Here is a 27,383-nt window from a genome sequence, read left to right as displayed (position 1 = left end):
TTTGTGGAGGCATATTGCACCATTTTTGTTTTCTATACGGTATGCTTTTTTTTCAGATGTCAAATGTTTCCTTAACAGTGTTTTTATGTCCCCATGGTACAAAATTTCAATTAAGCTGACCACAGTAGACTGAGCATTTTCTACTTTGCAAAATGGCTAATAATGTTTATTCGCAGCAGTAAGGCATTCCCACCTGGCTGTGTTTTGTTACCATGCGGAGGTTGTCACGGAAATGTAATGGTGCCACAAATTTGTCGCCTTCAACAGCAGCAGGTGTTTAGCGGAAGAATTTAAAGCTGCCGTCTTGCTGTGTGTGTGAGTGTGGTTCAGTATTTGTCCACTGCGTTTGCTTGTTGCCATGTTCCCCCACAGGAAGTGCAGTTGTGAACCATGAACTAAAGTAGCCAACTAAAGGAGACGTGTTCAATGGGAGCACTGAATGTTACAGCAGGCTTGTAAATTGGAATAGTTTTGCTGTGAAAGCACCATGCTGTTGGTCAGCTGGTGAGGTGAAGGACATCTCTCCTGGCTTGCTTGAACAGTTGAGATGCATCTGTGCTGTTTGTTCCTGGGACCGAGAGCCCTTTTTAGCAACTTCCTGTTTGTTTATGATATACAGTGTTTGTTTTGTGTCCTAGGCTGTCAACAGGTGCATTAGTCCCATCAGACTTCATTTCTTGTGGCCTGAAATATTTTTAAAAGGTTGCCAGAGTTGCACAAGTATACTGGCACTAGAATTTTTTAAATTGGCATTATATATTTTTTTCTTTTATTATTATTTTTTTTTAAATTAAGTTTATAAAAACAAGAAGAAAAACTTTTGTTCGGAAAATATGAAGGGAAAAAATATAGTATGTTAATCAATGACATTCATTAAATTTATTATTATATTATATTTTTGTTTTGACATTATTGGGATTGTATATGATATAAAATCTTTTTTTTATTTTTTTTTACCAGATTCAGAAGAAAGGGGAAAAAAAATGTTTATGTTATGACATGAAGTTGGAAAAAAAAACAGTATTAGTATGTTCATCAATTGATTCATTAACTGAAATATTACTATATAGCTAATATTTTGTTATATTATATTTGCATTATATATCTTTTATTTTTTTCTCTGAATAAAATTAAATTTTTTACATTTAATATTTTTAATATATTTTCTATATTTTATATATTTTAATATAACAGAGATCAGGTGAGTGTTACATCATTAAGTGTGAAACTCTGTATACTCTAGATATGCTTTTTTCATAGCTTCTTAGCAAAAGCATGATATATTCTTATTAACATAATAATGCTTCGAGTTCAATATAATGCTCATTCTTTTTCATCCCTGGATTAATCATTATTTTGTGTGTTTCTCACCTACACAGGCTCCTTTGGCTCTTATTAATTGGACCCCAAACATAATTAACTTGTCTGTGTACTTAACACTGACTCATCCATAGATTGACAGCCAGTCTGCACAGTCTGACCTTTCCTCTTGTCAGAACATTCTGTGTGATATTGGCTAGAATCAGCACTTTATACATTTCCATATTTGCACATCAGAACAGGATGTGAGATTGTATGGTTGAGGGAGGCCAAGTCACTGCTGGCCTGCCAGTTTGTAAGCGCATATGGGAGACAATTATCTCACTAGTGTTCTCTTTCACTCTCTCTCTGTCCTCTACACCTCTAAATCAACATGCTGTGGCATTTCCTCTACACAAAACTTGGACTGGCACTGAGCCGCCCAGGCCACCATTCAAAGCCGTGGTCACCATAGTCACTCAGCATCCATTTTGTGAACTTGAATGAAAGGGAGGTCAGTGCGGTTTTCTAAGGCCATAAGCATGAACAACTCGGCAACCGCTGTTAATTTTTCAATGGGGCCATTCAGAACAGTTTAAGTAGGACTGAAATATTTGTCAGTTATTATATCAGTGGTGGTGAATTTAACCCGTTCCAGTGATTTAAAGTTTTCTATTTACTGAAAAGATTTATTCATATGATTCATTCACAGCCCTTTCTGTAGATTACACCCAGTGTATGCCAGTTACGTAATCAGATTACTTTTTTTTAAGTAACTAGTAAAGTAATGCATTACTTTCATTACAAGAAAATATCAAATAAGTAACGCAAGTTTTCTCATTTAGTCACAGACAACTCTCCTGTCCTGTGTTGCAGAGGCAAAGGCACTTCCTTATGGGTTTGTTGTTATTAAGATATAAAAAGCAAGCCCAGCAAAGGTAACGTAATGCATTACTTTCCATAAAAAAGAAAAAAAAGTTGAGCCAACTTAAAAGTTTAAGGCAACCAGCTTCAGCAGATTTTTGAGTTTTCTCAACTAATTTTTTTATGAAAAAAGCACAGCTGAAGCTGGTTCAGATTATAAAAAGAAAAAAGTTGATGTATTTGTTACTATATACTTCCTATAGGCCTAATTTCAAGTCAATTGGATCGTTACACACTGAGATATGGCTCTCCATATGTTCACATTGTTTGGTGGCGATTTTGAAAGCTGTCTAAAAACTTTCACCAAAAGACCCATTTCACACACCCTTACATTTTTGAGAGATTAATATTTTATTTTAACATAACTTTTTGTACTGAAACCAATATCTTGTGCACTAAAAATGTTTCAATGTAGATTTCGGTGAGCTTAATAGGTACATTTACCCTAATTTTTAAATTGATGAATAATTTGGCTGCTCTTTTCTAAATTATTAAATTGAATGGAGATTGAAAATTACCCAAATAAATAAATATACAAATAAAAAATCGAAAGGATCATGAAAGTGAGTCTTACAATTAATTTGAGCTGTACTCCAAGTCGTCTGAAGCTAAAACCATCAACAAGAATGATTTATAAATAAGATTCATTCACAGGTTACTCAATTACAGCCTGCATGGAAGCAAACAAGAATCATTTGTTCACAAGATTTGTTTAAATAACACACGCTCACAAGCGAAACACCACTAATATTTGTAAGTGATTTTGATGCTCTCCATCTCGTTTATTCTTCAGCATGAAGTGTAATGGAAAAATTCAGTTCCTTCATGTCTATGACAGAAATCTCTCTCCAAGCATAAAAGCCTTTTCATCATCAACCTCCACACACTTAACCCCCGATAAGGAATATGTCATTTTCACTTCTCTGTGTCTATCACTCATATAAATCATAGGATAAAAAAGAAGAAGCAGTGCTCCCTATCCCGAAGCTTTTTTCCATGAATAGGAATGTTAGCTCTTTGAACTCACCTTTATCCATTATGGATTCAGCCTGGTCTTCGATTGCATTTTATTTCCTCAAACACAGTAATCTTTTCACATATAGTCTGGAGGGACGTGAGTTTACCTTGAAGCTATTTACTATCTGCCCTTTCCCCTTTCTCTGGAGGAAAAATAAAAGGTTTCTAAATCTTTTAGCGGGAAATGATAATTGAAGGTAATAAGGATTATTACCTTTATAAAGCCTTGCCCGCAGTAAATATGGGTAATTGTTTTGCGGGATGTGCTGGCATCCCCATCGCTTTGGCTAAACACCCAGTATCTGTTCTTATGAGGCTGATCAAAACCAAGCAGGGTGTCCCAGGAAGCCTCTGAAAGTATGCAGAAGCTTGAAATTGGCAAGTTTTTCCCAGTTAATGGCCAGAAGGGTGCCAGTGAAGGCCAAGCAAGGGGTTTGATAGATCTTCTGGCTGCTTGGAGGACTGGTTTGCCCATATTCGGCTCTAGACCGTGTTGTTTACTTGTGTGTGAGTCTGAAAATGTGCCTCAGGAATAAAGTCTGTCCTCAGTCCTTTCATCTGCATCTCAAACCTTGAAAATTCACCTCTGAATCGGTGAAGATTACTGACCTTTCTTTGTGTGTTTTTTTTTTTTTTATCCATCAAGACATTTGAAGGTGACATCGTCCGTTCCCCACAGCAGGTGAGTGAGTGAGATTTGTTTATAGCCATGTGGCGTGGTGCTTGTTTGGTGAGGAGTCTCCTGAGGGCACTCAGAGCTGCCACATCATTGAAAGATGCCAGTCTCCCAGCTGTATGTCTCGTACCGGCTCGCTGTTCGACTGTCAGCATTCTCATTCCGACAGAGATTTGGTCACGCTCAATGAAAGCCATGAGCTGTATCTAACAGTCAATGTTAATGGTCCCCTCATGACCCACCCCAACACACATTCACCCGGTCAGCCTGCTGTTTTACAGCATCTGTAAAAATACAGGCCAACTAATGAGGCATCTGCTTTTGTAAAATGATGTCTCTTTGGTTTAGGATCTTATGTTTGAATTCTCTTTCAATGACTGTGTGTGGATAAAGATGAAAACAGTTAATCCACTCGCCTTATTTAGAAAAAAAAGCATGTCTTTTAATATACAGAAACATTTTGATTAATTCTCAGAAATCTTGAATGTTACAAAATGTATGCAGTTTTATAATTTCATTTCATTATTTGATTTCAGGATGTGACCCTGGAGCACAAAACCAGTCATAAGTTGCGCGGGTATATTTGTAGCAATAGCTAACATTGTATGGGTCAAAATGATCAATTTTTCTTTTATGCCAAAAATCATTAGGATATTAAGTAAAGATCATGTTCCATGAAGATATTTAGTCAATTCTGATTAGTAATATGCATTGCTAAGAACTTTAAAGGCAATTTTCTCGATATTTAGAATTTTCTGCACCCTCAGATTCCAGATTTTCAAGAAGTTGTATCTCGGTCATCACCCTTATGACTGGTTTTGTGGTCCTAGGTAACATACATATTGGGTATTTGCAGAAATATTCGAAGTTATTAGTTATTTATTATTATATTAAACCATTTGCCTCATTTAGATGCAATGTGCATGTCTTGTAGTATTTTGACTAATCGAGATTTTTGAAATTGTTACAAAATCTTTTGTTTTTTTATTTAAAATAAAATAATACATTTTATGTTATTTTAGTTATATTTCATTATTATTATTATTTATACAAATTAATTTATATTTTAATGATTATTATATTAATCCATTTGCCTCATTTAGATGCAATGTGCATGAGTGGTAGTATTTTCACTAATCAAGATTCTTGAAATTGTTTCGAAATATTTATTTGATTTTATTAATTACCTGTACATGTCAGACATACAACATATGGGGAATAAGTAATGAACTTTTATTGGTGTGTATGCCTACTTTTTGGACCAACAAACTACTGAGTTTCTTTGAATTCCAATTCTCTAAATTTGTTTTCCTGTCATTTCAAATTAAATTCCAAATCTCTGACTGAAAGGAGCCAATTCCAAATTTTCTCTGTCCAACAAATGAAACACTAAAACACATCAAATGTCAAGCGATCCAAATTTTTGCCTGATTTCCCAAGCTCTCAAATAATATTTCATTTTTGAGTTAAAAAGTTATTCCGTTCCAAACTCAGATTCTTTCTTTCAGTGAGTTATAAGGATCAGACCAACTGTGCTGTTCTGTGTATGTGTGTGACTTTATGATGTGCACAGGTGTGTATGTAAACATATGATGCATAAGAGAGTGTATGTGTGTCTGAGGTAATAAAGCCCAGACCCGTGGTTGTCAGGGTCTGAGAGACGAGCCTTTACTATATGCTGCAATGCGAGTTGTTTGTGTATCTCACATATTAGGACAGGTTTGACAGGCGGTCCCAGAAGAAGGTCTCTGTCTCTGTTTAAATTTTTAAGAGCCTGCTATATTTGTGCATTTCCAAGCCCGCCTGAAGTCTTTTAGATGGGTGCCTTTGAAGCAACAGAATCCATCAGGATTTTTGCAATACTAATACAATCAAACGGGAATGGCTGCCTTATGATTCATTTATGATGCAAGCGCAACACAAATGTGAATTTGTGATGCATCTTCAAAGAGTGGCAGGAGAAAGCATGCTTAATTGATAGATGTTGTTTCTTACTATGCGACTGTTCTTTCAGGCAGCGATTTTCAGGGGGCTCATTTTGTAGTGCATCAATGTGTTGTTTATATCTTTATATGTTAGTATCGACCGTTTTCAGGTTTGTGTTTGCTCTGGACTGCTTGAAAGAAGATTTGTAGCCATTTAAGATGAGTTCACTCGGCCGGTGAGATCAGAATATAAAAGTTTATCGAAAGAACATTTTACTTTGTAGAGGCGTTTGATTGACAGACCAAAGTAAGTTAGCTTGTCAAAGTCTCTATCAACCGGATGGCAACCTGTGACTTTGACTGCTTAGGTATTCACTGACGATACCAAGTGATACTTGTTTGGCATGAATAAGTCGTCTGTTGATTTGTTTTGGCAGTGATATGCTTCTATTTTGCCCATATCAGTTCCAGATCTATGGACAAACTGCCTCTGTTCCTTATGTGTGGTGACAGACAGAAGAGAGAGTGAGCTAGAGCCACAGAAAGTATTTTTGAAGAGGTTTTTTGGTTGTGGGTGTCGTAATTCAACATCCATTACATTAATGACTCTCGATGTGCAATATAGAAGACATTTCTCATTTACCAGTCATCTTGTCTGTTACCCATTTATTGATTTTTATTTTTGTTACAAATCGAGATGTCTTGAACTGGTGCTGTTGAACAACAATTTCCATTGTTATAATGGTTGATACGTCGATGGCGGCCTGCTGTGTATCAAAGTGCTTCTTACCTGGAGGAAAACTGCACAGAGGTGCACTTTTTTCAGACTATCAGACCTAATGGAGTTTTCAGTTGTTTCACTGAAGTATCAATTTCCTCATTTGGGCCTCAGGTGTTTCTCTTGCAGTTTCTTAGGAAAAAATACTAAGGGAAAATGTGACAGTCACTGAAATACTGTAAGTATAGAGCTACGTACCGTTCAGGTTTGGGGGCAGTTGTCATCAGTTTTTTTGTTAGTTTTTTTCAAGAAGATTAATACTTTAGAAATTAATTCAGCAAGGACATTTATAAAGGTTTTTATTTCAAATAAAAACTTCTTTTGGACGTTCTTTCATCAAAGAATCTTGGTATGTCACGGTTTTTCAATTGTCGATAATATTCAATAATATAATGTTTTCAAGTAAATGAAGCCTTAGTGAGCAATATCTATTATGTAAAAAAAAATAAATAAAAAATACAATGACTTCAATGCACTTACATAAGAAACATGTTTTTAATTAAGACTTTCTCTGCAGTGGATTGTCCTGAGACAGGAGGGAATCCACAAAGACAATAATGAGGCATCTGTGGCATAGCAGTGATGGGTCGATAGTCATATCCAACCCACGAGTGAAGGACTGTTGGACATTAGGACCCAGTGACACTCTGTGACATTTAATCTGGGAGGGTGTCAGAATGCACTTACACTCTTTTTCGGCGCTTCACTGGCCGCAGGTTCAAACACAGCCACGGGAGCTCTGATTGGCTGGAGCGACTCAGGTACAGGCTTGAGCCGCTGCCGCTGTCAAACATGGTTAACCGCAGTGGCCCCTGAGATAGCATTCAATACTCTTCCCTTTAACGTCTTGCGTGCCCTCTCTGACACCTCATCTCATGTTTTTCTGGTCTTTCACCAAAAGTATCTGACAGAACTGACAGACAGGAGCCTCTCCACAAACTTGACTTTGCCAAACAGTGGGGGTGGAAGTTTGGAGCTCTGGCACAGCTTGCGTGATTGTGTCCAAATAATAAGGGGATCATCACTCCGGTCACCAGACAGATCTGGTCTGCTTAGTTTTTCATGCCGATGCAATTAGTCTATGCCTGTTTTAATAACTTTAGTGCAAAATATGAGGTTAAAAAAATATAATTGAAAAAGGATAGAACAAGAGTGCAACAGTTTCTGTCCACTTTTTTGGCGGCCTTGGTTCTGGAAATAGCTTTCCCGTTAATTTGACAAGAATAAAAAAAAAAAAAAAATCTGTTAATAACCAACCACATCACTTTGATTTGAAGCAAAAAGTATTCGAAAATTTGACAAAAAGACCATTTAACGAAGGAAAAAAAATCAAACTAAGTAATTTGAGATTGTACTCTCATTCACAGTGCTTCATAGAAGTTGGTGGAGCACTTTTGATGCAATTTGCTTGTCGCGGTTAGCTGATTGGTGGAGATTTCTTTGCAGAATCATGAGCAATTTCATTTCTCACCAGGAATTCCACTTTTTAGTAATCTAGTTTGAGCAACAAATGGAGCTCAAGCATAGTTCAGGCAGACCACAGCGTGACTGCAGCATCTGCTGACGCTCAGCTGATCGTAACTCCTCCCATATAGTCTGTTGCACAGACATGTGCTTACCCTCCTCCATGCCCAACTCCTCCTTATCCAGATACATGATCACTTAACTGCTCACCCACGGAGATATATCATCTATCCAGCTTGAGCATGTTGCTCAAATTGTCCAATATTATCCACAGTACTGTGTTAATCTACTTGGTATATATAACTGTGCATATTAAATTATATGACAATTGCTTAGGCTTCGGGGGGGGGGGGGGGGGGGGGGGGGGTTCAAACCTCAGTGAGGTTTGCCTGTGGATAGCTCAGAATCTGAACACTTAAGAGTGAAGCCTGCCGCCAAATATATAGTTAAGGACCTCTACAATATTCTGACTCGAACAGAGTGGTCCTGACTGAACTATTATTTAAAAATAAGTTGCAATAATGTGGGCTGATGGCTTCAACTGAAGTGTATACCTTCAATTTACAACCTTGTAGCTCACAGTAGGTCTGTCTTTATTGTTATTGTTAAAAATCAATTCCCCTATGGAGAAAATGAATGGGATTTTTACTTCTGGAACCCAATTGTTGCACTCTATTATGCGGATTTTTAAAATGCTTGTTTCTGATTAATCGATTGTTGCTTTCTGCAGTTGCATGTTTGTATCATAAGGCTAAGTGATATAATAGGCTGTTGTCCCTTGCAGTCATTTTCCAACATAGCTGTGGTAGTTTAAACCTCAAACTTTAAAATGCAGACAGACTCTCTGGCCAGATGATTGTCCCGTTATTATGAAGGATAATGGCAGTGTAGCCTGAGATCAAAGCTTGGTGTGTTTGGTTTCACTGCAGTCTGGCGAGATAATCAAGTCAACATAATAAGAGCAATAACTTGTTGAGGTTTACAGCTAAAAGTCAGGAGAGGAGTTCTGGGTTCTAAAACACCTCTTTCAGGACACTCTGTGATTGAAAGCTTTGCTTTGTTTGACTCAAAACTTAACTTTTCTGATTGCTAATTACAAATTATACTTAAGAAGATGTGCTTAATATACAAGCTATGCTTAAAGGGATTGTTGACCCCAAAATGTAAAATGCTGTCATTTACTCACCCTCATGTTGTTCCAAACCTGTATGAATTTCTTTTTTTTAAAATAATAAGCAGAAAAAAGCAACTCATACAGGTTAGCAACAACTTGAGGATGAGTAAATGATGACAACATTTTCATTATTGGGTGAACTATCCCTTGAATTAATGTCTCAAGGTCACAAGGTCATCCACATTAATTTACTTCATTGATTGATTTATTTATTGATCAATTGCTCAAACAAAATGAAGAAGAAGTGAGGAATGCATTCATGGTCCTCTTTCACTTCTAATGGCAAGTACATTTAAGCTTATTTTATGTACGCTTTTATGTACAGCGCTTTGAGAAAGCAACTTTTAAAGGTGCTATATAAAATAAATGTATTATTATTATTATTATTATTTAAAAACAAATGATTTTTGTTCTAAAATTCCAAGATTATTTTATATTTAGAAACAATTCAGACCGTTGTGTCAAACATTTATATCATATTCAAATTTGCCTCTGCCTCTCAGTTAAACAGCACCTGTAACTGCAAAAACATGAAGAGTCCTTGCAATTTCCTTCCCTTTATTTTTATATTTATCCAAAATGGTTGGACAAACCAGTTAGTGTTTGTGCTTGTTAATTTGGACACTAGATGCAATACAGGCTCAAACTATTTCATGAGCACCTCTATGCAATGCATTGGAGCATATTTCTCTAACTTCTAAGTCACCGCTGTAAGGTTTATTTTTTCCTGAAGTGAACTTATTTGTTGTGTTGACAGACAACGATCGTCACAAATTCAGTTTTTCAAACATACGGTGTCTAGCTCAGCGATGGGCCGCTTGACTGCAGACGGCACTGTCACCACTGCACATTTGAGATTACATTTTCAAAGCAGTTACAGGAGGGAGCGTCTCCACATCATCCCCTCCTTCCACTGGCCTCATTAGTGAGACCTTTCCTCCAGGTTCCACGCAGGTTTCTGAGGTCATGTATGGGTGTTTCTTCAGCTACGGCCACTTTTATGTCCCCAGGGGAGATGTGAATTAAAACTAACATGTTTCAACTTCTTTTGTTTTGATATGTGAAGATGTGAAAACTTTTCTCATGCTTTCATTTATTTTTGCTACTTCTTTAAATGTATTAGATGCTGTAGACTCTCCAATTTTAAAATATCCATCATAAAATTATGAAATACTATGTTTAAAAATGATTTATAAACAAATTACTACTAAAAAGTGTTTTTCCAATCTTAAAGTATTTTTCAAACTATAAAATAAATGACATTTATTCGTGACGGTTCAGGAAAGAGAAATTACACAACTCTCGTTTGATTCATATGAATGCACTATTGGATACTGGTAGTAGAAACAGTGACGTTTGGAAAGTGTGATTTAAAGGAGCTTGCAAAAATGGCCATGATTTAATTGAGAGTAAGTTTCACCGAATGGGGGGGGGGGGGGGGGGGGAATATGTATGTAATATCTGGTACATCCAGATATTACATCCAGTAATATCTGGATGTACTCTGTTAGATAAGAGTACTTTCTGGTTCAGTGTTTTTTGTAGCGATAGGGCCACCAGAACCTGGAAGACGGCACTCTCGAGCAAGAGGGAAAAAGATGGAGGGCTATCTTTAGACTCTCACTTCTTATGAAAAGGTTTTATTCTCCCTCTCGCGCTCACTCTCTTTCCCCATCCTGCTCAGAGTGTGAGTGAGTGAGTCAGTGTGTGTGTGTTAAATCGCAGAAGGCTGTTATCTGTATGCAAATGTTGTTCTTTTCTATGGAAAGGGAGCTGGTTAACAATTCAGATCAGGTTTTGAAGCAATGCAACTACCAAGAAGCACATTTCAAAGAAAGCTGTGCTGCAGTTTGGTGCTTTGATGTATGTTTCATGGCAGTATTTTAAGAACAATTATTGCATCCTGTTGATGTTTGAACTTGGAGATTGTGCTCTGCAGTACGTACACAGAGCTATTTTGTTTTGCCACCTGTCAGGCATTTAAATGATATTCAGATTCAAAATAACTACTATAAAGAAGTATTATATTAAAGGAAATGAAAAATCTGTTATTATTTTATTTATTTTCAGTGGAACACACAAGAATGTCTGAAGAGTCTTTTTTTTTCATACAAAAGCCAAAACATGTTCATAACAGCATGCATATCCACAGTCCAATAAAGAAAGAAAAACTTTTTTTGATTGAATTATTCATTCAAAATGTAAAAAATGTCATCCTGTTCAGATAAAAAAAAAAAAAAAAAAAAATATATATATATATATATATATATATATATATATATATATTCAACAGTTATCATTAGAGTCATATTCACTGCTAATTAAAGAGTCCTCTAGTCTCTTGCTGAGGAGACTAGTCAGAGATGCAGTAGCACATCACAAGTAAGACCTCATCAAAGCCTTCCAATTACTGAAAGGGGTAAACAATGGCTTGGCCGATAATGTAACAGTTGAAAAACGTGTTGTGTGCTTGTGGGACTGTCATTAAACTTTCCTTGTTTTTCTTCTATAATTTAATTCAAACAAGCCCTAATGCTTTGCCTTGCTATTGAAGAGAGGTGTCCACAATTGCGGGGGGTTCAACAAGGCTTAAGCACCAGGCAACACTGGCTAGAAAACAGTACTAGAAAGATTTAAAATTCTAATAAAAAGCCCCAGAATTTGTATTCTCATTCTCTCTGCCTGCATGAGGGTTGTTTAATGCCTCCTAAACCTGAATTTGTTTTAAAGATTTTTTTTCTTTGCTTATAAAGATTTTATTTTGAAAATGTATAATTGATGAGGTTATATAGTCAAAGCCATATTTTAACCAATAAATTCTGTAAATTCACGTATGTATACATGAAATGCATCTGTCACCAGCAGCTCAAACCATACGGACTTCAGGTAGACTGCTGTTCGTGGTGTTTGCTGGAGATTCACAGCAGTTGTTTCTTGGCCCTTCTTGTTTCTTGGCGCTGTCAGAATATGCTGTGCATCGCTTAAGCAAAGTTAGCGAGGTGGAATAAGTGAAGAGCAAGTATTTACATTAGCCTTCATTAAGCTCCCCATGCTACTCAGCAAGCACCTAATGTAATTAACACATTACTGAACCCTAAACAGCACTTCCACATCAGATCATAGGCTCCACTTGTCTATGTTATGTTATATGTTATGTTATAAGTTGTATTATGTTTTTTTTATATGTTATTATGTAAGATTGTTGTGCTATGCTATGCTTTATGTGCTAAACCTTGATTACATTAGTACATTGTCTTATATCTAGGTTATGTTATGTTATGTTATGTTATGTTATGTTATGTTATGTTATGTTAGGTTAGGTTAGGTTAGGTTAGGTTAGGTTAGGTTGTGTTATTTTTTATATGTTATTATGTAAGGTTGTTGTGCTATGTCTGGATTATGTTATGTTTGGGTTTTGTTACGTTGTATTACAATATGTTACTTTACATTACTTTATGTACTAAACCTTGATTACATTATTACATTATGTTTTAGGTTATGTTATATTTGGTTAGGTTAGGTTGTTACCTTACGTTATGTTGTGTGCTACGTCTGGATTATGTCTGAGTATGTTGTGTTTTATGTTGCATAATGTTACTTTATGTCCTACATCTTGATTATGTTATTATTATTATTTTTATGTACTGCATCTGGATTATGGTATTGTACTTCATCTGAGTTATGTCTGAGTTATGTTTGTGTTTTGTTATGCTCTATTATGGTATGTTACTTTAGTTACTACACTGTTATGTCTGGGTTGTGTTACATTATGACGTTATGCTATGTTATGTTGTTACTTTACCCTAGATTATGATATACATTCGGATTATGTTACACCATGTCTGATTTATGAAATGTTACTTTATGTGAGGTTGTGTGCTACGTCAGGGTTATGTTTTGTTATTTTGTTTATGTGCTACTTCTGGGTTTGTTATGTCTGGGTTATGTTTGTTACATGGTTTGCCTTTGTTATGGTTTGTTCTCTTATGCTTTGATATGTTGTTTTTTTTCTTTTAAAATATGTTAGGTTATGTTACACTACAATTTGTGACCAAAATGTGTATTGAACAGCTATTTCAGCATGTTCATCCAAGTCAGCAAACTGTATGCCTTACCTAGAGGTAATTTCATTTGCTCAGTACACTGAAATGGGATTTGACAAACCTGATAAGAATCTGACAGCTTTAATATATGCTAAATAATGCAACATCTAGTCTCTAGATGTAATATTGCTATCCGTTCCATTAAAGAAATGTGCATTTAACTTTCATTACCTATATTTACACTAGGAAGATTACCCTGTCGTAGCATTTATTTGGACTGCATTTCTTTTCTATAGTAATGTTGCAAACTCTACAGCCATTTATTTTTTATTAGTGTATATTTTTCATGAAATATCCACATGAAAGGCATTCAGCATGTCACTGATCCATCCTCCTTGGAGAGGAGGGAAATAAAAGGAGATGGATTTTTTTTCTAGAAGGAAGTGGGTTACTTTAATGTAATATCCCTAAGAAAAAAAAATGTTTGAATAAAATTCTGTCTATTTTGCCCGGAGCAGCAGTTTTTAGGTTCTGGATTCTGCATATCAAAGCTGCGAAGACAGGAATAGGTCTGTCAAGTCAAATTCAGTCGGGATCCTGTAGTGGAACCTGTCGTTAGCCTCTGCCAACCTCTAGTGTATTAATCTCCTTTGACGGAGACAATGCTCAGAGCCAGTAATTCATACCATCTGTGGTCACTGTATTCCTTAATTATCAGCATGCAGTACAGCTCATTTCCACTTGAGGCAGTGACTCGGTCTTGCCATAATTTTAGTGATTGCAACCTTTTCAAACACACTTCTGGCAGTTCATTATGTCGCCTCTTGTTTTGAAACTTGCGTTCTCAGGTGCCAGTTTGTGGTATGGGAACAGATGGCATCTGCTTTTAGTCTTGAAGTCCCTGAAATGGATGATGATTATGTGATGGGAACTGAAAGTACGAAGGTGTTGTCACACTGTACATATTTTTAGGGACACAAATACAACAGGAGGGCCAATTTGTCTTAATGCCGGGTGAGTAGAGGCAGAACAGACAAATAAAGCTCCAACGGTCTGGCTGCAACATTTCTTTTTTGGAGGGAGACCGAACTGGCAAATGTTCTAATGCAACATCTCTGAGACTGAACCTGTTTCTGCCGCTGCCTCTCCTCATCTGTAACCCTGAAAGAAACATACAATAATTTTTCTCCTTTTTCTCTTTCTGTCACTTCTCGCTTTGCTTTGGGAATCAAGTTTATCTTCTTTTCTTTTGTTGGTCCCATTCTATTGTATCTTTTCCGGCCCTCTTCAGTCAAAACCGAGATTAATTTAACATCTCAAACCATCTGCTTGGGTTCCAACAGGAATTGATTTAAGTACATGGCTCTTGGAACTAAGCCTCTCTGTGGCTTTTTCATTAGTTGTGAATTTCACTTTAGGGGCCAAACGATTGCAATCTGATTCCATTTTTAGCTATCTGTTTGGACCGTTCCCAATACAACTTGCACTGTAGTAGGGCTTGAGGTTACAGTAATGGGTGATGTGTATGAAAACTTGTAGATCTGAAGAGGTTGATCCATACAAACGCCATAAAACCACTTATTACTAGTATGATTTAAGTTTTGTAGATGTGTTTTTAACAGTATCCCAATTTCCTGATGTCTCTTATGATACAGCAAGTGGATTACACCTCACAAAGGTCAGGTTTGTTATCTTAGTCTGACAACATTCACTTTAATTAACACTCTGTACTTGAGTGCAATAAAATGTTCATATTATTGAATTGAGCTTAACTTTTGCAGTTTAAATTTAATAATCATCTGAGGAAGGGACTCTGAAGTCCCTCATCAGAAATCTTGTATTTTGTGAGGATGATGATATCAAAATTATTTTTTTTCTAAATAAATGTAAAATAGAACACTAAAAACTAAAACCATTCATTTTAAATGGTGCAAGTGATTGCACAGTCGGCAGTATGAAAAATGGATATTCATTTTGAGATAGGCTAAAAATTACATTTACAGTGTTATTGGTGTTTGAGCGCTGATGATGAAATTTGATGACATGTGCATCCCTTGTTGTCATCCGAAGTGCCTTGGACAGTGTCCCGCTGACCCTCACTTTCATAGAAATGAGCCAATACCGCTTACACAGCAAATCCTCTCCTTGACTACTGTGATAAAAATCCACAATTATTGCCTGTCTCATTAAAGCGCATTGTTGTGACTCCGTTTTCTCCACATTGTACCAAATACGTTTCCATTCACAAGCCCAGGCTATTCACTGTCCGAGCAGAGGGAGGCACTTTTGTTCCCTTGTGATTGGATTGCACCTCTCTGCATGCATGAGGATGGAAAGCAGGCCGCTGCCTGCGTGTGTTAACAGCCAAATGTGTTCACGGCTCTGTGCTGCAAGCATGAGCACCTGACAGCCTACCATTTGATTGCTAATCATTTTCAAGCCTGTGCCTGGTCTTTTTTTATTTGCTCTGCACACTGCCTTGGTTAAATGGAATCAATTAAATGCGTGCTTGTATTCGACGGCCACTTCCAGGAGATCAACTTCTTGATGTAGCAACACAACTAGATTAATTAAATCCAATAAAGAACTCAATTAACAAAAGGAAGGGAGCGGAAGCAGGGTTAGATGGATTTGTGTGTGTGTGCTCTTTGTGTACAGAACCAAAGTGATTTCAGAGTCTTTTGTTTCTTGTTGTCTGTATCTGTAAATGAGCTTACTGTAAAGCACTTGTTGTGTTGCTTTATTATTTTTCATGTGTCCTGGGACTATGAGAGCAATTACTAAACCCAAATGGTCGTCTATTCTCTGAGCATGTACACAATGATTATTCCACAAGAACCCCCAGGATGTATATTCCCAGGATATGCTACTGTAGTCAAGTAGTTACTGACTAGTTTTCCATTAAAACGCACTGGGTTACTTCTGTGTAATCACAGTTTTTTTTTTCACTGACACTTCTAATATATTGCCACAAACTTTGTTGTTAATTTGAGTACCTCTTAAGTGGTAGTCAGGGGGTAAAACAACAGCTGCATGCTCCAGTGACTCCAGAGAGCTGCGGTTGGCTGACCAAACCAAAGAAGATCAAACCAAGCAAACTTTTTTTTTTTTTTTTATTTATTTATTTATTTTTTTTAAAGCATGCAGGGTTAATATTGATTTATGTAGTTTAGAGTTAAGAACCACTGTTAAGATAGAATAATAAAGGCTCTGTTTCAAAACAAATTCCTCACGAGGCACATAAGAGTCTTTACTTGACACTAATTTCAGTATTTTGCTGTTAGCATGTTGCTAAGCTAACATGAAAATAAACGGACATGAATTGGGAGGTTTTACATGTAACAATGTTCTCTGTTTGTCATAGTGTTCCTCACATGAAGCACATATTTATCACTACTGATTTCAGTAGTTTGTTGTTAGCTGCTAAGCTGTTGCAAACAGAATTACTGGGTACGCCATTTCAAATCAAATCAAACTATTTTTCTAATCTTGTTTTGAATGTGAATGTCCATCTCACTTTATACTCCATCTTAGATGGATTTTTTTTTTCACTTGTCACAGGATTGCATACTGCAAAGCATACTTGTCCCAGATAGCACACGTATGTCTGCAAGATGTCTGTTAAAGATCTCTTGATCTGGAAAGCATCTGCTGTCTACAAACATCTGGCAGACGTCTTTCAGATGTCAGTTTTACATACATTCTAAATCGTAAACATCTTAAAGACATCTAATAGACGTCTATTTGACATCTAAAAGGAAACGTCCTATAGACGTATTGCAGATGAGCAAACACCCTAAAAATATGTCTTGCAGATGTAAATGCAGATGTCAAATAGACATCTCCGAGATGTACGTGTGCTGCATGCAGACTTAGAATTTGACCATATAAAGTCATTCTTAAGTAATGCCTTAAAATGCAGTCTACATAGCGTGTTCTCTAGGTTTTGGAACAGTGCTGAAGAACTTCTTAAACTCTGTATGTTTGGTTCATATAATTAAATTTTTAATAATAGGCGGCCTACTAAAATAGTCTGCATTCAACCAAAAGATACAGACTCTGTGTTGTCTACCGGGGAGGAGAGGCCAGCTGTGACATTCAAGACATAAACAACTGTTAAAAACTTGTTTACATAAGCTCTCCTAAGGTGAACATCTATTTCATGGATGTTAAAAAAATGTAGGGAGGGAGGAGAATGTTTCCCCTCATTTCAGAAATTTGTCACTTTCTCTGATGTACTTTCATCTGCAGTTTGCTATTGAATATTTCAATAGCTTCAATCTTTGTTAGGGTTTTAAAATTGGACTGCAATGCACACAAACACTCATTTGATTCTTTCTTCTGTGTGCAGGTTTTTTGAGCACAGGAGACCAGGCTGCCAAGGGAAACTATGGACTTCTTGATCAAATCCAGGCCCTGCGCTGGACGAGTGAAAACATTGCTTTCTTTGGGGGTGACCCTTTACGCATTACTGTTTTTGGGTCTGGGGCCGGGGCCTCATGTGTCAACCTGCTGACTCTTTCCCATTATTCTGAAGGTAACCGTTGGAGCAATTCAACCAAAGGTACAATGCAGAGGTTTTAACTTTTGACAGTTTTTGTCTGCATGCAAGCTGTTTGTATTATGAGCCCATTTACAAGTTTAGTCTCTGTGCTTTTTTTGTAGTTATCTGTATTTGCATTAGAAAAATCAGATTGCAATCTTAGTTATGAAAAACCTGTGACATTTATTCAGAGTACTGCAGTACATGTTAGAAATAAATGGGTTTAATGGTTATTTTTAATTAGGTTTTTACGTTTTTTATCGTTTGAATTTGACATTTTTAATCTTATTGTTTTAATAAAAAAAAAAAAATCCATCCTTTAAATTAATAAATGAATAATAATGATATAAAATAATTATATTGCCCAGACCTAATTATTACACTCTTAACAACCACTAGGGGTCTGCAGACCCGTAGTTGAAAAGCACTGCCTTATACCCTATGAATTAGTTCAAAAGAATGCTTGGTTTCACAGAGCTTAAGTGTGTAATACAAAAATCCTAAAACCAACAACGTTGCCAAAGAAAGTTGCTTCATCGATCCAGCATTTGCCAAGTTCATTTTTCACCATGCTTTAAGCTGCTAACTCACTCTGACCTGATATCCCTTGTTTATGGAAATTAAATATCCCTAGGTTGTTTCATGTTCCCATCTTTATTTAGTTGAGTCCATACACATCACCAGGCACGCTATGAGCACACTGTCCAAATACAGCATTCACCTTCCACTGGCACAAAAAGGGTAAATACATTAATTCCATTTTGAGTTTCTCTGCTTGGAAGATTGCTTTGTGAAGAAGTCTCCTGGCACAGACCTGCTCTAAGGTTGTCACTATCATTCAAATGAACCCAGAGACACCTTTGGAAGAGACACTGCTTAATCTGGAATAATTTTCATATATTTCAGATCTTTTCCTTTTTCTTTTTAATTTTAGCAGTATATTCTTCATTCTTAAATATATTTGTCTGTTCATACAAAATTGTCACCGTTTTGTTGAATTGCGAACTGAAACATCCCCATATTTCCATTTCATTTCCATGTGTGTTTTTATAGTTTTTTTGTCTCCTTCAGTAAGAACATGTTTTACTCATAACTGCACTGCTAAGACTGAGATCCCAGGGGTTGGCATGGTAACAGAGTAACTCAATTTCCCTCTCTCTTGCTCTTTCTGTCTCTCTCTCTCTCTCTCACACACACACACACACACACTTTCTGTCCTGCTCACTCACTTGCTTTTTTTGTCTTGATGTTTGTGCATGATATCTGCTTCTCTTCAATGGTGTATGTCAATTTTCTTAACGACTATAAAGGGGTGAAAGGGGTTTACAGAGAGCAAACAGCTAATCACTGTTAATGCAGTGTAATGAAATTCAAGAAATAGATTAAAAGTCATATTTTCCCCCCTAAAATTACATGAAAAACTGAAATGTTGATCAGCACTGTGTAAAATTCAAGTTCATCAGCATTTGTATGTTGACTTGCATACCTTCTTTTCCCAAACCATTTAAGATTTGGATAAAAACAGCTAAAACCGATATGTGGTCATTTGCTCCAGCTTGCATACTGAGGGAACACTTTCTGTGTAAATAGCCTACGGTGGGGTCCAAAAGTCTGAGTGCACATAAAAAGCTGCCATTTTTCCGATTTGAAACTGAATTTTAAACAAAAATTTTGAACACTTTTCAGAAGCAAAGCGTGGTGTTTTTAAGACATTTTGTTATTTCAGTTTAATATTATTATTAATTTTTATTCATTTTTTGGCCATGCAAAATTCTGTTAATTTTTTCACAAAGTTCACAACAATTATGCTCCTAATATAACTTATAATCGGTGGCTACCAAGCAGTCGCTACTGGTCTCAGACATTTGGGCCGTGCTGCAGCATGTTGTGTGTTCTCTTTGTGATTCTGTCTTGTTTTTCCTATACAGGTCTTTTCCAAAGGGCCATAGCCCAAAGTGGCACAGCCTTGTCCAGCTGGGCTGTCAGCTTTCAACCGGCCAAGTATGCCCGCATGCTGGCCAAAAAGGTGGGGTGCAACCTCAAAGATACAGTGGACATGGTGGAGTGCCTACAGAAAAAACACTACAAAGAACTAGTGGAGCAGGACATCCAGCCTGCTCGCTACCACATCGCCTTTGGACCCGTCATTGATGGCGATGTCATCCCAGACGACCCTCAGATCCTTATGGAGCAAGGGGAGTTCCTCAACTACGATATCATGCTGGGCGTCAACCAAGGCGAGGGGCTAAAGTTTGTGGAACTCATTGTAGACCACGAGAACGGAGTTCAAGCCAACGATTTTGACTATGCCGTGTCAAGTTTTGTGGATGATTTATACGGTTACCCCGAGGGGAAAGACATCCTGCGGGAGACCATTAAGTTTATGTACACTGACTGGGCTGACCGCCACAACCCGGAGACCAGAAGAAAGACCCTGCTGGCACTCTTCACGGATCATCAGTGGGTGGCACCAGCAGTGGCAACAGCAGACCTCCACTCCAGTTTTGGCTCGCCTACTTATTTCTACGCTTTCTACCATCATTGCCAGACAGAACAGGTGCCACCCTGGGCTGATGCGGCACATGGCGATGAGATCCCATACGTGTTCGGGCTGCCCATGATTGGTCCAACTGAGCTTTTCCCCTGCAACTTCTCCAAAAATGATGTGATGCTTAGTGCAGTGGTAATGACCTACTGGACCAACTTTGCCAAGACTGGGTAAGTCTCTAGGCAACAGGGCAATCAGTTAGTCTTGAGACAAACAATATGGCCATTAATTAGGATTCAGAAGTGATTTGAATATGACTTTGTTTTGTTGTAAGACCACCAACGCCGCAACCATCTCATAATTCGAGAATTGAATTTGTTATTGATTACCGTACAATACCCAGTTGTTGCCAGGAAACATTGCTACGGGGTTCCTAAGGTTTAATCAATGCTTAATTATTTGTTAATGCATTCTCATTCGCAAATACTTGTTGAGATTCCCAAGATGCTACATTAAATTACGCAACTGCTTTTTACGCAAAATCAATTTGGTTTGCTTCAATTTAGGTGTAATGCAGTGAATAAAGTAATGCTGATGATCATTTAGAGTGAGTTTAGTGTTTATAGAACATTGCTGCCTAGACGTGTAATCTTCTCACGGGAGGACAACAAATCAATTTGTGTGCAAATGTGTAATTTCTTCTCTCAGACTAATTGTTGTTCATTTTAAAAGCAGGTGCAGTTGTCAGGAGACCCTAATGAGCGCTGAGAGAATATTAGAGGTCTCTGAGCACTCCCCTAAGACTTGTCTGTAATGGGTTGTGTGATATTTGTCTTATTGAGTGCTCAGTTTTGGAGTGCCTATGTGCAATCCTAGAAATGGTCTTTTGTGTAAAAAGTAACAAAATCTTCATATTTCCTTTCAGTGACCCCAACCAGCCAGTTCCACAGGACACCAAGTTCATCCACACCAAGCCTAACCGTTTTGAGGAGGTGGCCTGGACACGTTACAACCAAAAGGACCAGCTATACTTGCACATCGGCTTGAAGCCCCGTGTCAAGGAACATTACCGCGCCAATAAGGTCAACTTGTGGCTGGAGCTGGTGCCTCATCTCCACAGCCTCAACGAGGTCACCCAGATAATTTCCACCACCACTAAGCTGCCTCCACCCGAGGTCACTCCCCGTACACCAAAGAAGATCCCAGTCAACACCAAGAGGCCCAACCCTACACCGTTTCCCACTGAAACACAGGAAAGCCACAACCAGAACCAACCCTTCCTTGAGAACCAGCGGGACTATTCCACCGAACTGAGCGTCACCATTGCCGTCGGTGCCTCGTTGCTCTTCCTCAACATATTGGCGTTTGCTGCACTCTACTACAAGAAGGATAAGCGAAGGCACGAGGTCCACCGACGTTGTAGCCCACAGAGGACCACAGCCAACGAACTTCCCCATACGCAAGAGGAAGAGCTCATGTCTCTACAAATGAAACACAGCGACTTGGAGCGGGAGTGCCGGGAGGCCATGCACCCGCATGAGGTGGTCCTGAGAACTGCCTGCCCGCCCGATTACACGCTTGCCATGCGCCGTTCACCAGACGACATCCCTCTCATGACCCCGAACACCATCACTATGATACCCAACAGCATGCCAGGTCTCACCTCCTTACACCCCTTCAACAGTTACTCCAGTGGACAGAATAACACCCTGCCCCATCCACACCCTCATTCACACTCCACCACTAGAGTATAGCCACACACACACGTTCTCACACACAAACACGGACATACACACACACACATACACTCCCAAAAATGTGGAGTACGGGTGTGATGACGAACAGAAGTTATGGCACTGCGGTGAGAAATATCTTTACTCCCGGTGCTCAGAGGAACAAGAAATAATAATGCTGGTTGTTGTTCCTCAAAAGCAAAACTATCGTTTTCTATTAAAGGCGAAAGACAAAAAAAAAAAAAAAACTATTTCTGATGTAATGAAAAACAGAGATGATTTTTTACCCTTATATTGTGACAAAACCAGGACCATTTCTTGGGGACAACTATTAGTCTGGAATTCTTTGAGGAATGGTTTGATTCGGTTACCCGGAGAGGAAACGACGGAGGCACAGAAGAGATGACGTGTGGGAGGCCTTTTGTAAACAAAAGGAAACATATTGTTTTCCTGGGGCGCTGGATTGTAGATTACTCTCTTCAGAGCAGACGGGAGATGCTGCTTACCCAATTTAGGCACGTGTTCTCCTTCTGGTGGAGAATGTGGAATACTACGGGAAAAAGGCGAGAATGAGAAATCCTCAAGAATATGCACAATAGAGACATTCACTGAATGTCTTTGAATTCTTTTTGTCAATTTATTTTTGGGGGAACAGTTTTATTGTATAGGACGTATTTACATATCTACATATGTACACAATGCACCCATGCTCTTTAAGCCCTGGCTGGGGGTGTTGATACTGAGGAATCTGCCTCAAGAGCGTAGCGGGGAATTTATTGGCTTCATGGCAGATACAGCTTCATCACACAAGTGCTGTCTATACTGAAACTGGTGGACTCAAAGGGAGGCTGGATATTTTTAGCACGACGCGCATGACAATTTATCTGCTTGGTGGCTGTTCTGCTGATTAAGTCATTATTTAAAACAACAAAAAAAAATCATTTTCCTCCCCATTTGGATTTAAGGAAATACTGCTCTGATTGGCTCACGTGAGGAAATGGAATATGCTGATGAGGGCGGACATGATGGGTTCTGAAGATGGTGATGGGAAGGGGTGGGGATACGCTAACTAGATTGTGTTCACAAATAGCTTGACTGAACCTGGTTATAAGGACTAGTTTTGTACATGTGTGTTGGTAAAATTTTTAATAGTGGTGAATCACTTGCTGTTTGAGCTCCCATGTGTGGGACATTAATGTACTTTTTGATTTGCTCATTGGTCTCAGTTATAATACATTGCTTTATTATTTTTAAGTTCATTTTCACCTCTTGCTAATAGTCAAACCACTCTACCTTAGAAAATTTCTTATTTGTAATGTTTGATTCTCATTCCTTTGTTTTCAGTATTTTATGAGGCAATCCCCCACGCAGCTTTGAACAACCAGTGGTCAACGCGGTACGACTTTGAGACTTGCGTTGGTATCCTCTCACCCAGAACTTTCTGTGATTCTCCTGAACGATCATCACGAATGAATCCCACACTGGAGACAGGAGGGCCCCTGATGAAAGAGTGTATTAGGGGGACTTCTGATGTTACGAAGCCCTTGATCACACCGCTTAAAGCTAGCTATAGAAAGAAAGAATACAGAGAGACCTATGGAGAAAGTGAAAGGGAAACTTTTGTCATTTCTTACCCAGAGATAAGTGCTCAAAGTCAGTAGCCTCAGTGCTAAAAGCCAGTTTCACCTGCAAATCTCTCAGTAATTGGTAGTTTTATCCATCCTTGATTATTTTAATTTTCTGAAAGCCTTGCTACAGAGCATCCTACAGGACATACTAATGATCGACACCAGTGAATCCCAGGCTAAAGACAGGAGGACCCCTGATGAGACTGTTCGTTAGAAGCCTTCTGATCTTAAGAGGCCATTGAAGCTAGCTAGAGAAAGAGAATCGAGAAACATTAATTGGGACATTCATTTTCTCAGAGCCTTGATGCATTACATACCACATGCTAAAAAGTCCTGGGATGCTAACCCGTTGTTTCTTTTTTGTGGATAGTCACTTCAGGGTGTCAGTTCTTGTGAGTCCTTTTTTTACTCCTGGGAGATTTGATTGAGAGTAAACACCAGTGAAAGCTAAACTTCTACATAAATATCTAAATTTTTTTCCCAGCATGTAACGTATGATTATAGAAAAACAGTATTAGATTCTCCCAGATCAGAGGTCCTCATCTTTGCTTTTGTGCAAACTCTCTTGGTCAACAACCCCATGCTAATGCTGTTTCCTAACCAGACATGATAAAGTAAAAGCTATCTTTTTTTCTTTACTGTAGTACTGATTTTGTCCTAGCCAGGACATTTGGACATTCATTTCCAAAATCCTGCTCCACATAGCTAGATATTAAACATCAAATATGTTTTTATTGGCTGTGTTCGCTCAAAATTACTTTAGCATATGTGGAGTGAGAGACATTAGAAGCTATTTTACTAGCAGTACAGCCTTTCACATCTCAAGGTGATTAATTAATAGTTGGTGTGAAAAAAACACTGAGGTCAAACACAGGCATTTGGGAGTGAATACTTGAGCCCTGGTGAATAGCTAGTGGCAAAGAACTAATAAGGGACTAGGGAAGCCAAGGAAGGGAACAAGATTGAAAGAATCATGCTATTCTTCTCCTGATCTACCAACCCGTGACACACTTTGTTCCCAACAACATGGTCCTGTTCAGAACACAGTCTCCTGTGGGCTTTTCCTCTCTGCTCTGCCTTCACCTGTGACAACTCTGCACAGTACAAACAGGTCAGAGAGAGCATTGCTTCTCTGTATACCAGTCCCCATCTGCAGGTATGCATATGCAAAGTCAGACTGCCCATGTGTTCCCCTGCAAAGGAAGCTCCTTTGAACAATATTAAAATTTAATGAACCGTACACCAGTGGGGCGCTCAGAGGATTCATCTTGTGCATGCACATGTTCCGAGGAGATAGATGGGATTCATCTGTAATTGCAAAGATCTCCACAGCTCAGTATGTTTCTTCACACATATGCACATACACTCGCATACACACATGCCAGGACAAGCCTTGTAACTGAATGTAATGCAAGACTGAGGGCCATTTTGTTACAAACAGCAACCAAATTTCATTGTGTTTATTTTCTACTGGCTGACCTTGAAAGAACATCAAAATGGCTGCTGAGAACTACAGAGGGTTGTTGTGATGTAGATTATTTGTCATTTTGTCTTTCTTTATGGTTAAATAGGATTTAATCTTCTGGAGCACAATAAATGATTTTATCAAGCTCAACTTACATCGGTCTTTCTTTGCCACCGGTTTGTCAAATGGGTTTTTATGATATCTAGACTTTTGCCACTCAACATGTCGACACATCTTGGGTTAATTCACTAAAGTGTGAACGTGGTAACAAACCTCCAGTACTCCAGGGGGCGATAATTACTGTGAAATGTCTCTACTATTAAATCAATAGACAACAAATCAGGTAAATTGCTATAAACAAACTAACTTACTTAGTAATATACTCATTAAACAGTTGCTCTGCAATGACAGTAGAACACCTGAAGGAGAAATCTTTCAAATTTATGCCAATATCCATTTTGTACCTAAACATCTATGTTCAAATGCTTGCATGGCATACAGCGCCATTTATTTGCACACACTGTCTACTTTGTTTGAACATTTGACTTGCTAAACAATTACATAAACTGTGCAAGCATACCAAATAAATTTTGCTGAAAGCTGTTTAAAGGGGTCATGAACTGCATGCTTTTATTATTTTACAATGTTCTCTGAGGTTTGCATATGTTATTGTGATTTCACATAAAAAAAAAATATATATATATATATATAGCTCACCTCTCAAAAGAATAAATCAAAGATAAGTGAACAAAATACACGTTTGAAGCACCATGAAGCACCTGCTACAATAATTCCATCACTAAAAACAGTGGGACATACTAATATGTTTAATGTGAAAAACACTTAAAACAGTGATTTTAAAAGATCAAATTCAGTATACACCTTATTGACGGTACATACGTTATATAGGCAAGCAGATGAGCCCGGAATATGAACGTGATGCACTAAATGGTTGTGTTTTCTGTACAGAAAAAAAAAAACAAAAATTAAAATGAAACCTTATGCATTGTGTGTATATTCAGGGTTGATCTGCTCGCCTGTACAACATATGCATCATCAATAAGGTGTATACTGAATTTGACCATTTAATAGCAGTGTCTTACTACGTGTATTACTATTTCGTAAAAATAACTAGCGGTCAGTGGCGGAAGGCTGTGATGTCACATGGAAACTGTGAATAGGTGGGCACATTCAGGACTTGCAAGTAAACACCCACTGCTATGATTGGCTAACAGTATAACAGATGGATGCTGCTGTGATTTACAGAACCCATTATAATCGGCGATTCTGTTTACTCTGGATTGACTGAACAAATCCCCACAACTTACACTACTCAGATTCTGGTAATCTTGAAATGACATCTATAAGGTTCTGTTGATGGAGCAATCCTGTGTTTGCATTCGAGTATTTCTTCTCCTACTAGAAGTGCATAGCAGTGGCGTGGCTAAAGAGGCAGTGATGTAGAAGTAGGCGTTGATCTTCTCCTGCAGAGGCGGGCTTTCGCTGGAGTATTACCTCATAAAGTGACACATTCCAAAAGGAGTTGTTTTCTGAGCTTGGTTTCAGTAACATCTGTTTTTAAAATAATGAGATGGTTTTGAGTTTTGAAACTTACAGGATGTTTTATTTATATATATATATATATATATATATATATATAGTACATTGAGCTATTATATGTCAAAAGATTAAGGGAAATTTAATTTCTTAGTTCATGACCCATTTAAACTGATAAACTCACCATCTTGCGGGTTTCAATCTGACACTTTACTAATAGCATTTTTACTGGTGGAGTTTTATGAATAAGGAACAATAAATAATGAGCCTAATTTGCATAGAAAAGATGTGTTTTTGTGTGCAACCAAAGGAGAATGACAATTTAAACGGTGCAGCACTATTATTGTATCGCCTGGATTGTGAGTGGTTATTAGTGAATAAAACACAGGTTGTTGAACTGAAAAACCATGTCTGAATGTGGCAGAGCCCACTACAGAGCTGTAAAACTGGAACAGTGACCCTGTATAGTTAATATAGCCTAAAACATAAATAACGGTCAACAGTCCTTGTTACTTTAGAAATCTTGAATTCTGTTTGACTGTATGTTGGTTTGGGAATTCAGGACACCATATCAAGCTGCATTTCTTCATTTCCATGTTTCATGTTCAGATCTCTGGTGTAAAGATAGGATGTCTTTATCTCATTAGCAATTGTGTGATACTGAAATGC

General features: G+C 37.9%; 1 protein-coding gene across 2 annotated transcripts in view; it reads left to right on the top strand.

Annotated features, from left to right (window-relative positions):
- LOC306856465 (neuroligin-1-like) overlaps positions 1-22,290 on the top strand; it is a 220,683-nt gene extending 198,393 nt beyond the window's left edge. For both annotated transcript variants that reach the window (XM_079395767.1, XM_079395768.1), the window contains 3 exons: positions 17,652-17,864; positions 19,772-20,561; positions 21,257-22,290. In XM_079395767.1, coding sequence (XP_079251893.1) covers positions 17,652-17,864; positions 19,772-20,561; positions 21,257-22,085 — 1,832 coding nt within the window. In that variant the 3' untranslated portion in view covers positions 22,086-22,290. The remainder of the gene's footprint in view (positions 1-17,651; positions 17,865-19,771; positions 20,562-21,256) is intronic.
- Positions 22,291-27,383: the final 5,093 nt, after the last annotated feature.

Source organism: Barbus barbus, assembly GCF_936440315.1.
Source record: "Barbus barbus genome assembly, chromosome: 37".
Taxonomy (NCBI): domain Eukaryota; kingdom Metazoa; phylum Chordata; class Actinopteri; order Cypriniformes; family Cyprinidae; genus Barbus; species Barbus barbus.
The sequence above is the reverse complement of the archived record's forward strand: the minus strand, read 5'-3'. Positions and strand labels throughout refer to the sequence as shown.